Here is a 12,038-nt window from a genome sequence, read left to right on the forward strand (position 1 = left end):
TTTCTTAAATGTCATCCTATCTCGCTGCGTCTTAATCACATGAAACATAACAACTGGAGATGGTAAGCAGATGTTTGCATTTAAAGCAATCGCTCGGGAGCTTGTACACAAACACCCCGGGACCATTTAACCTCCTCTTAGCTCCCACCATTTTGTCAAGGCCATCACTTTGCCAGGGACTTTCTTACAGACGATATAGGAGAATTTTATCCATCGCATCATTAAAGTGACTCATGTTTGTACAGTATGATTCCTATGTTCTCTTTTTTCTTTAATTTTCACATTCCTTTACTTTCCTGTATACCTGTGCATACATGTATGTGTGGGCATATGTGAAGGTCAGAAGACAACTGGTGAAGTTTTGTTCCATCCTTCTGCTGGGTGGGTCCCAGGGATCACACTAAGGCCACCTCTGGAGAGCATCCTCACCCGCTGAGCCATCCATCTCACTGGGCCCTTCAGAGCTACTGACAAAATAAAGTTTATATTTGCTATTGTTTGAATGAGTCCCGGAAGCCAAGGTGCCCGTTCATCTTCTGACGGCTGGTCGTAAAGAGACCGTAGGTCTTTAAAAGCACAGACAAGGGCTGGTGAGATGGCCAAGTGGTTGAGAGCACTTGCTGTCTTACAGAGGACCTGGTTTTGGTTCCCAGCACCCACATGAAGACTCAAAACTGTCTGTAACTAACTGTCTCCAACCCCAGGGATTCAGACACCTTCTTCTGGCTTCTGTCTGCACTGGATATGCATGTGATATACACACATACATGCCAGCAAAACACCCGTACATATAAGTGAGAATAAACATTTCTTTAGAAGAACAAACCAGTGAAGCATCCTACTACACCTAAAACTGCAGAGCCGCTCAAGTCTTCCAACGAAGGGAAAACCGTGTGCGCAGTGATGCAAAAGCATGGTTAAGCCGCAGCTCCCTGCATTCAGAAGTGACCTAGATAACTTCCCGCCCAAACTCCCGAGTGTAAATATCTGAGTGCAGAGAAATTCTGAGTTCACCTAGGAAATGCAGCACGCCCTAGCAGTGGCTGTTACACTCGCTTGTTGGTTCAAATACAAATGCATTTGGCTCCTTGGACTCAACTTCCCAAGTTTCAGCCCTAGATCCTTGCTCCTGCCCCGGGGCAGTTTCGCTTCTGCGTCGTCTTTGAAAAGCTCAGGCGTTTATCAGTTAGTGCAGTGCACAGATACTTGAAAACCACTAATCCAAAGTTTCCTTCCTAGGCTAAAAACATAGGTCTTATTCAGGATGCATTGCAGTCATAAAAAAATTAGGAAGAAGAGAATCTATAGCATCCTAAATCTGAGATTTCTATTCACAATATGAGAACAAGGACAGCTAGGACACGGTGACCCTGAGCCATGCCACCTCCTTAGCCAGGTTCTGTCCCCAACAGTGAGTAAAGAGGGCTCTTGAGAAGGGCTTTTTGCTGGACGTCGCCTTTGCCTTGCTTGTTTCTTCATCTGTCAAATCTGGAATTGCCTGAGACTCAGAGAGTACTGTAGCTTCATGGAGGACTGTGCACATGCAATCCCCACAGCTTGGCGGTCATTTTCTGGGTCATTTGGGTGGTCTGGTGCTTAAAGGCAACTGCTGCTGAGCCTGATGAGCTGAGTTTGATGCCTGGAAACCACACAGTGGAAGGAGAGGACTGACCGGATATGCCTCACATGTACTATGGCACACATGCGCAAACACACGCACACACACACACACACACACACACACACATGCATGCACTCACACAGAGGGAGAAAGAGAGAGAGAGAGAGATTGCTTCCTGTTGCTATAATAAAAATATCTGATATGAGATAATGTGCCAAGAATAGACATTTGTTTCCTGTAGTTCTAGGACCCTGTATGTCCAAGGTCTAGCCTGTGCCAGGTCAGGGCTCTGTCAAGTCCTAAGGCAACGGTAAGGAAAGGCAGTGATGAAGATGGCCCGATCCAGCTTTTACTACAGCTCCTCTTTCGGGATAGCTAATTCACTCCCTCATTGTCTCTGGCCGCTCTCAGTCCATGAATGTATTGTTCCATTCCAAAAGGCTGGGCTCTCATGATTCAGTCCCCTCCCAAAGGCCTCACTCCCATCATTAACATACGACAGAGGACGGAGTTTCCGACATATGAATTCCAGAGGCACACCCAAACCCAGAAGAGCAACTTAGCTCAAAAATAAATTGCACAGTAGCATATCGAAAAGTGCAACCCATTGTGTATTGCAATACTAAGAGGCAATGTTCCCACCAGGCCTGATAAGAACACACAGCGAGGACGGAAACAATACGAGTGTTCGCAATGCCACATTCGCTAAATAAGTTATGACTATCCACGTAGGAGAATATGACGCAACCATGAAAATTAGGACACGGACAAGTAACTATCATTTAGGAAATATTTCCACATTATATGGAGTGAAAAATTAGATTTATGAGTACTGAACCCTACAACTTCCAGAAAAAATAGCCACTTGCATGGTATTCATACATATGGTGAAAAACTGAAAGCTTGTGTAATAAAATAATAACAACAAAGGCTATTTGAGACATGGTTCCTGAATGAGCTTTATTTTGATTTGTATGTTGATCTTATTTCCTTTTTTAAAAAACAGTATGTAGACTTTATTATACAGCAGAAAGCTAGCTTAGTTGTTTTTTTTTTAATATTCACTGTTTCTAAATTTTAATTGTTTTTACATACTCACATTCGAGGAGTGAATGAGAGGCAGGTGCCTCCCTGGATGAAGAAGCTTTATGCCACTAAGTCCTATGCTGCGCTTGAAACACTTGATGACGGCCTTGAAGAAGGGCAAACGGAAACCCTTTGACGGAAAGCGGTGCCGTGAGATGAGGGGGAAACGCACTGATGGGATATAAGGAAGCCGAGGCTGAGATCCAAACTGAAGGATGAGAACTTAATGTTGATCTTCTGCGCATCGCACATGCTGTCCCCTCTGCCCGGAGCATCTCCCCCTGACGAAGTCACCCTTCAGCCTTTAGCTGTAGCTATTCTGCGCGGTTTGATTCTGCCCCCACTGTGTCTATCCAGGCCCGGCTTGCTGCTCGAGAACACATTACATCATGCAAAACACTGCACAAAACTATACATTTGATCCATTTCTTTTATTATTATTATTATTACTTTTTATTAATTAATTCAATTTACATCTCAGTCACAGGCTCCAACCTCCTCTCTGCCCAGTCCCTCCCTCCCTCCCTCCCATATCCCCTCTCCCTATTCTTTAGAATAGGGGAGCCGCCTACCCAGACACCCCAGCTCATGTATTCACGTGAGGACTGAGTTCATCTTCCTCCCCTGTGGCCTTGTACAGAAGTCCCACCAGGGGGAAGTGATCGAAACGCAGGCAACATAGTCTGTGTCAGAGATATCCCCATTCCCCTAACCAGTGGGCTGACATGAAGCCTAAGATGTCCATTGGACTTATCTTCTTGGGGTCTGTGCATTGTGGTATGTCTATCCTGTACTATATGACTAAAATCTGCTTATAAGTGAGTACATACCATGTGTGTCTTTGTGGATCTGGATTACCTCACTCGGGATGATCTATTCTAGTTCCATCCATTTGCCTGCAAATTTCATGATTTTCTTGTTTTTAAAGACTGAGTAGTATTTCACTGTGTAAATGTACCACAGTTTCTTTTTCCATTCTTCAGCTGAGGAACATCTAGTTTGTTTCCAGTTTCTGCAGGCAGTTTGCTCAGCCTGGACTGTCTGATATTGAGCCACACCGATGTTGATAAAGTTCAGAGTCAAGCCAGTCCCATGCCCTTCAATTCCTGATCTGTAAGTTTTTTAGGAATTTGTTGCATGTTGGTTTTACTGATAGGAAGAAATAATTGTTTGATGATTTCACAAATGGGTGAGTCTTCATATTTTTTTTATTGAACTGTACCTAGTCCTTTTACACGATGAGTAAGAAGTCTACCCAACATCCAGTAATAACCAACTGAGCTTCTACAAAAACGTTCCTCAAGTTCCACTCCAGGGGAGAAAAGATGCAACTGTCCTGAACATTCCATCACTTCTCAGCAACCTTGGCAAAAAAGTGGAAAAGTGTTTTCTCTCTCTCAAGAGAGAGAGCCTCACTCCTTAGTTATAAGCTGTGAAACACTGTTTATTTTGTCTTTCCTCTGGATAGTTAGTTTAAAAGCATTTAAATATGAGTTTCTCCAGCATGGGATTATTCTTTGTTTTCTTTTGAAGAGAGGGAAATAGAATTAGAGGCCTTTCAATCCTGGTAATGGCGTTCCAAGCATTAAAAACTGGGCCAAGGAGGAAAGCAACAGACAGACATATGTCAGGATCCACTGTGAGTTAAATTGTAATAATAATAATTCTTGCTTGAATTTCTCTGCTAAAGGACAGTGAAGAACCAAAGCAAGTATTTGATCTCTTTGGCGTCTTCATAACCACCTCCCCAGCACAAGCCCCTTCCAGTGATGGCGTAGACATCAGGGAGTATTGAGTGTCCCATGTACACAAGCATCCTACTGTATTATACCCATTACTGACTGGCCTTTTTGGGGGCTTCCAGGGTGGTAAATTTCCACTCTGCCCCTGTGAATCTTCTTGCTGTCAGATGGAGAAACTGAGCTGAGACAGATTATGTCATAAATTTTTAGTGAAAAAAAAAATTATGGTACCTACTGGGAAAAAATTTGCTATGGAAGGCATAAAGGGGGCACTCGGTCCTGCGGACTGATTAGCTTTCTTGCCAAGGAAAGTGTGTAAAAGGAAAAAAAAAAATGGCAAAATGTCCCTCAGTGTGAAATGATGGAGCCTCTTTTTCAAATTGTATTTGTGTGTGTGTGTGTGTGTGTGCATGTGTGTGCATGTGTATGTATATATGTGTGTGTGTACGTGTGTGTGTGTGTGTGTGTGTGTGTGTATCTGTGCCATTCATGAGAGGTAAGTGCTCTACTTAGCTCTGAGTTACTTACAACTCTTTTGGAAAGAACTTTACAAGTGGACTCTAAAAGTCACATGGAAGTGCAACGTAGCCAGCCAGGACATCCAAAACCCCAAAATATATTAGCAGCTCATATGATGAAACACTAGCCCTTCCCAGGCTTATTAGAAAGCTGCCCTGGTCAAGACACTGTGGTTGTGGGATAAAAACAAATATGTCAGTGGGACAGAGGTTCAAGGCTAGGTGTACAACAATGAGTGTCTTCAGCTAACTTGAGGAAGGTGTCAAGGCAACGCCAGGTACAAAGGATGGTCTCTCCAGCTAGAATGACACATCAGACGCTGACCTCAGCCATTATCCTGTGCCACGTATGGAATAGAAAGATCAGACTTTTATATGATGCAGAAAACAATGACCGATTGTGTAATTTGTGGACTCCAGTACAGAACAAGAACTCACTTTCTCTTGTTGAAATATTGCTAAAACAGCCAGGCATGGTGGAGTATTGCTATAATCCTAGCAAGAGAAACAGAAACTTAAGACCAGCCTCTGTCGTACAGCGAGTGTGACGCCATCCTTGGCTGCATGAGACCAGTCTCAGAAACAAACGCAAATAAAATAATAGCATTGCTAAGAATTTCAAGATGGCAGGAGAAGAGGGCTGGAGCTCTCAGGGGACCCTTTCAATCACATGACCCTCCGTGTGCTCAGAAGTTAAATGCCATGAAAGCAGATCTGCCTGAAAGTGCTGAACACATAGAGGAAAACACAGGAGAAAAATCTTCCTTACCTCGTATTAGGAAAGAAAAAAGTCTCAGATCCCTAAGAGAATAAACTTGACCTTGTTAAAATGAAAATATAAATAACTGATCCCCAAAGAGACTGTTAAGTGAACAAAAAGACAAACCAGAGATTAGGAGATAATATTTGCCAAAGTTAGCAATAAATTTTAACTTTGCCAGATAAAGTCCTCAGGACTTAAATCAATTTTTTTTTCTTGTGCAGAGACCACACAGCATGTATTTACTGAAGCGTATGTATCATAACCACGAATTATGAAAGTTCCACAAGTATGCATGAACATGAAAGTATTAAGCTGAGAAGCTTAGATTGAGTGCAGGCTGTCAGGCTTCAGTAAATTTTACCTTTTCCTTCCCAGTTTCCCCCCTGGCTTTAATATGAGAAATACTTTTGAAAATTCACCTACTCCTAATCACTTAAAATTTTACCAAATAAGGCATTTTTGATGGCCACATCTGCCCAGCTGAGTTTAATATCCAAGGACCTCCTTTCTAGGGCTGGTGTTTCCTGGATGCGCATCAGCAACCCTGGCTCACGTGAGTTTGCAGGACTCTGATAAAAAGCAGCCTTGAACTCGAACTGTAATTCTCCAGCTCAGTCTTTTGGAGCAAGGGACATTCCAGCCAGAGAGTTCATATAATGTTCTGTAATGGTCTCCTGGTGCCCTGAAAGAATGCACATGTTGCCTTCCGTGACCACTTGTAACATCTAGGAAAGGGAGGCACGGGAACACGTGTTTCTGTATGTCTGAGCCCACCTGCTGGTCCCTTGCAGGCCTTGGAGAAGGAAGGTTGGAGTCCTCAGGGCTTAGGAGCTAAGCACAGCAGTAGGTTTGGGTGCCCTTGCAAACACAGGGGCACTGGAAACCTAAGCCTTCAGCAAGGGTCCGGGGCCCGCTGAGAATGTCCCTCAAGACAGCCCTGCAGACCTGTCCACCTAGAGGGCAGGTGTGTATGGGATCTTCAAGGCTCCCACGGCAACGAGTTTGGGTTAGCCTACATCATGTTTACAAGTGTGAGCAAAACACTTTTCTGGAAAAGGAACAACCACAGGCAAGCTATGCTTCTTCCTTGAAGCAGCAGCAATGACACAGCTTACAAGGTTAATCCAAATTCTGGTAATTACTGAACACGGAGAGTTTTGTTTTGTTTCGTTTTTAACTTTGGTTTTGCTGTCATCTAAGTATCTATGTCTATGAATTAAAAGAATACATTGCATGAACTCTAGTGTGCTCTGGTTTCGTAGGCCTAAAAGCACAATATCATATTCCTTAATCTCATTGTTTACCAATTTATGTAGCACTTTAATTTTTTATTGTCTTCATGCCTTCTAACCTTCAAAACGAGGCATACAATAGCTGCCTTCTCCATAGACAGGGTTTGGGGGATCACATTTTTCCTAGGTGTTCTTCATCATCTGGTGAAGATCGATCCCCTGAGCTCTCTGCTCCATCATGGTAACCCAACACTCTACCTTTAAGGGGCCTGTCCTGCAACAAGCCCTGACCTTGACGCTTGGCACAGACAAGGTGTGGTTCTCTGAGACAGAGCAGAACCCAAGAAGACTTGGTACATATTTACAACTTTAATCTTACTGTTGGTTGGGCTAGCCTAAATAAATTTTTGAAACATTATGTGTTCTGCATATAGTGAAGGTTTTTCAAGAACATGACAGAACATCTGTATGTATGTAAGTATGTATGTATGTATGTATGTATGTGTTTCTAATATCAAATGTAGTGATAACAATGGATAAAAAATATACCAGCTTTTCCCCACTGGGACTGCCTCCCCCAACTTTCTATTTAGAATCATAGTATTTTCCCCTGGTCTGTGTTTATATTAAGAATGTGTAAGGCTTTGGGAGAGAATGCTACTTTGCATTTTGTGACCCATTTTCTCAGTGTGTGTGGATGGAGACTGTCTGTGCATGAAAGCAAACGAGAGAATGTCATTTGTTTCCAATAATTAGGGACAGCAGCCTCTAAGGATTTGGAGAGAGGAAGATGGTTGTATCCATCTATGAAACTGGTATTTAATAGTCAGATTCTAGTTTCATCAGGAGAAAGGAATGCACTCGGAAAAATGGTGGCCAAATAGTCACAGCGTACACGCATGTCGAAACAAAATAGCTGCCTTGTAGGGGTACTGGAGTTCTGAGAAGCAGAAGGAGGAAGGAGCATGATGCCCGTGCAGGGGTGGCCAGAAGTGAAGACCACATCTCTTTCAATTTTCAATGAAAATGAAGGCACCAGTCCGTGTCATGTATGGAAAAGAAGAAAATTCTTGGGTTAATTCATCTGCAAGCGTGTCTAACTAAAGGTGGGAGGGCTTGCAGGGGAAAGCACTCAAAATTCATTTCCCGTGAGCTGTGAGTTTTATGCTCATTTGCCATCTGAAGAGTTCGATTTTTTTTTTTCTTGAAGAGGACACACAAGCAACACTTGTTTTTGAATACTTGTAGGACTGTTTTTCTGTTAAAAAGCGCACACACACACACACACACACACACACACACACACTTAAAGGAACAGGCCTTGTGGCAGGGTGGGGCCCAAGCAGGACCTAAGGGACTGGAGATGTGAACGGTAATCTTTTTCTAGTCATTCACGGACGCCTCTGGAGTATTCTGGCCTCCTCATTCAAAGCGAGGTGCGCTGAAATACGTGGAGCCATGCATTAATGGATTAAATTAAGTTGAGGTATGAATTTTACATAAATCAGATTAATATTATATGCCATGGTGGAATTTACAACATTCCGTGTCCGTGCATTTTTAATTTTTGCGTGCCCTAATTTAACACCCGCCAAGGATTGCATATCCTAAGCCCACTTATGCATCTGGGTAAGTCCAAGAAAAACCCAGCACGATCTTGGATCTTGTTTTATGTGTATTTCCCTTCATCAGAAATCCTGCGTTGGATCCGGCTGCCGGCATTCTTTTCCTGTATGTATTTTTTCCTTTGACTAAGCTTCAGCTTGCGTCTCTGTGCATGCACACATATGGAACGGCTACCCATTTCATCCCGTCCTAAGGGCTCCGCAACTGTGACACTGAGGAGGTTAGCGTGCTTCTTGAAAGCGAGTCCCTCTGAAGTCCCCGGAATCTTAGGGACCGCTGGCCTGGGGCTGAGCTTCCCGCTTTGAAGAGTGACAGGGGACCCGCCAGCAAGGCGCAGAGTGCCCCCGCAGCCAGGGCCCGCGGAGAACGCGCTCTAGCTCGCACATTCCCCTAGTTCTCCGCAGGAACTTCTCTCCCTCTCTCCCCCTCCCTCCCTCGGGCGCTCTCCATCCTGGCCCGACTCCCACCCGGGTCCTCGTTTTCTCGGCTCCCCCCTCCCACAGCGTTGACGGAATGAAGTGCCCTTCCCATTGGCCGGAGCGCCGTTCCCCCGGGGTGACACCGGCCTCCTGATTGGCCGGTCACTCCAGGCCCCCGCCCACCCCCGCGCTCGGGCCGCCCGGAGCCCCGCCCTCGCCCCCGCCCTCCGCGCCGCCGCCCGCGCGCCCCGCTCCACCGCGTCCGGTGCTCGTGGCGACCCGGCCCGCGCGCCGGCCCCGCCCCTCGGGGCGCGCGGCCCTACAAATACCGCTGCGCCGCGAGCCGGGCGACGCGGCTGAGCGGGGAGGCGCGGTGGGAAGTCGTTACTCGGAGGCGGCGGGAGGCGGAGGAGGCGCCGGCTAGGGGAGCGCGGTGGCGGCGATCCGCCCCAGTCGCAGCTCGGAAGGGGACGGCTCGGGGGCCGGGGTGGGCCACTTTTTCTCCTCCTCCGCCCGGGGCTTCTGATTTTTCTCGCTCGATCCACCTCTCTCTTTTTGCCTCGGGCCGAGCGTCGCTCCCCGAAAGCCGAGCTCCTCCCGTCCGGACCCCGAACAGCCGTCCCGTCGGTGGCTGGGGCTCGGGGGCTCTCCGGGCGCGCAGCGGGCGGGGGTCCCGTCGCTCGGGGCGGCGCAGCAGGCGCGAGATGAAGGCGGTGAGCCCGGTGCGCCCCTCGGGCCGCAAGGCGCCGTCGGGCTGCGGCGGCGGCGGCGGCGGGGAGCTGGCGCTGCGCTGCCTGGCGGAGCACGGCCACAGCCTGGGCGGCTCGGCGGCCGCGGTGGCGGCGGCGGCGGCGGCGCGCTGCAAGGCGGCCGAGGCGGCGGCCGACGAGCCGGCGCTGTGCCTGCAGTGCGATATGAACGACTGCTACAGCCGCCTGCGCAGGCTGGTGCCCACCATCCCGCCCAACAAGAAAGTGAGCAAAGTGGAGATCCTGCAGCACGTCATCGACTACATCCTGGACCTGCAGCTGGCGCTGGAGTCGCACCCGGCTCTGCTGAGGCAGACGCCGCCGCCGCCGCCGCCGCTGCAGCCGCAGCCGCCTCCGCCGCCCGCGACGCCGCTCCACCCGGCGGGGACCCGTCCCGGGGCGCCGGCGCGGACGCCGCTCACGGCGCTCAACACCGACCCGGTGAGGAGCCTCGGCGGCGGGGGGAGGGGAGAGGGCGGCGGGATGCGGGCGGGCGGTCCTCCTCCTCCTCCCGGGGAACGGCCGCGGCTCCTCGGGTCTCCGCCCGGAGCCGCCTGCCGGGCCCGGCGGTGGTCGGTCCCGGGCTCGGCGGGCGGTTGGGACTGGGAGCCCCGCGTCCCCCGGGCCGTCCCCTGCCTCCCCGGGGTGGGCTGGGCTGGGGACGACTCCCGCGCGCCCGCCGAGTTTCCCGGGACGGCTCCCGGGCGGCGGCGGCGCACGCTAACCTCCCCTCGGGGTCGGCTTGCCGTTCCAGGCCGGCGCCGTGAACAAGCAGGGAGACAGCATCCTGTGCCGCTGAGCCGAGCTGGCCAGGTGAGCGAGCGCCCGGCCCCGGGACTGGGTGGCGGAGCCCCGGGGTCGCGCCCCCCCCAGCATCTCGAAGCCTAACCACCCCCTACCCTCCCCCCGGCACACACACACCTTCTCGGCCGCCCGTAAGCGAGGCAGCGCCGGGAAGCTTCCCAGCCCGGGGGTCACTCTGCGGAGACTCGGCGCAGCCCGCTCCCTCTGCCCGGGACGGCAGCCTCTGCCGGTCGCCTCCACCCCTCCAAGGGGCATCCCCAGTGTCCCGAGCCCTCCCCACCCTCCTTCCCACCCCTCGTCCCCAGCAGAGCGGCCTGACACCCACAAGGAGCGTGCGGGCAGAGCGCCCCGAACGCGTCCGTGGCCTTCTCCAGCCCGCAGGCGCCTGCCCGGCGCTTGGCCGGGCTGCGGGTGTTGTCCGACCCGGCGGTTTGTTTTGGGTTGTTGATCATGCATGTCTTGAGTTTGGTCGGTGGCGCCAGTTAGTCTGCAGCGAGAAGGTTCACACACCCTCTATTCATTCCTCTTCCACAGGTGTGCGGCCGCCTGAGCACCCGTGAGCCAGGAGCCCAGAGGGAGGGCCCGAGCAGAAACAGAGAAAAACCCACCGGAGGAAAGGGGAAGAAAATCTTCAGCGTATATAGAAACCTTGTCTCAACTCGTCATTCCAGGAGAGAGGGGGAAATAATATTAAAACTTTGATTCACTTTTAACTTTTTGCACGTTCACAAGCGTTCTCCGTACGTATTCTCTTTTGTTTCTTCTCTTATAACCGCTGTGAATTGTACATTGCTGTGGTTGTTTTTATCACCCTCTTGGAGGTGCAGTTAAAACTTTGAAGCTTAAGTGTGACGGGACTGCGAAGTAGAAGACCGATAGTGAATCCAGCCTTAGAGGTTACATTGTGGCGAGGGAACTGTTTTTGTTTTTGAAGCTCTCTCTACTAATATACCAGAGCATTGTAGATACGTTGTTCTACATCTATTGTTTAAAATAGATGATTATAACCGGGCGGGGAAGTTTTTCCCTGCGAGAATGTTACATATTGTATAGATAAGTGAGTGACATTTCATACCCTGTATATATAGAGATGTTCTATAAGTGTGAGAAAGTATATGCGCTTTAATAGACTACTGTAATTATAAGATATTTTTAATTAAATATTTTTTTGTAAATATTATGCGTGTGTTTTTTTTAAATCTATGAAAATATTTCTTTTGGAAAATTATTTTTCAGCTCCCTTGCAGAGCTCTTACTATCTGGATGTTTTCTGTTTGGCCAGGCTGTTTGGTTTGTTTTTTGTTTTGCCCAGTACCCAGTATCTCAAGCTTCCAAAGTAACAGCTCTGGGTCCTGGTCCTGCATGACTGCATGAGATGCTTAATCAGAAAATAAATTCCTTCCAAGGCCTTTCAAATGTGTTTTCTTTAACCTAGATGGAAACCCTTGTATTTGAAGTGTACGTGTTGAAAACATACC

General features: G+C 48.7%; 1 protein-coding gene across 1 annotated transcript; it reads left to right on the forward strand.

The window, feature by feature from the left end:
* The first annotated feature begins 9,251 nt into the window (after window positions 1–9,251).
* Id4 (inhibitor of DNA binding 4) lies at window positions 9,252–11,232 on the forward strand. Its single transcript, XM_021638169.2, has 3 exons — window positions 9,252–10,197; window positions 10,511–10,569; window positions 11,095–11,232. Exons 1-2 carry the CDS (start codon window positions 9,712–9,714, stop codon window positions 10,553–10,555), a joined length of 531 nt encoding a protein of 176 aa, XP_021493844.1. The 5' UTR covers window positions 9,252–9,711; the 3' UTR covers window positions 10,556–10,569; window positions 11,095–11,232.
* Window positions 11,233–12,038: the final 806 nt, after the last annotated feature.

The sequence above is a fragment of the Meriones unguiculatus genome, chromosome 19 (assembly GCF_030254825.1).
Source record: "Meriones unguiculatus strain TT.TT164.6M chromosome 19, Bangor_MerUng_6.1, whole genome shotgun sequence".
Taxonomy (NCBI): domain Eukaryota; kingdom Metazoa; phylum Chordata; class Mammalia; order Rodentia; family Muridae; genus Meriones; species Meriones unguiculatus.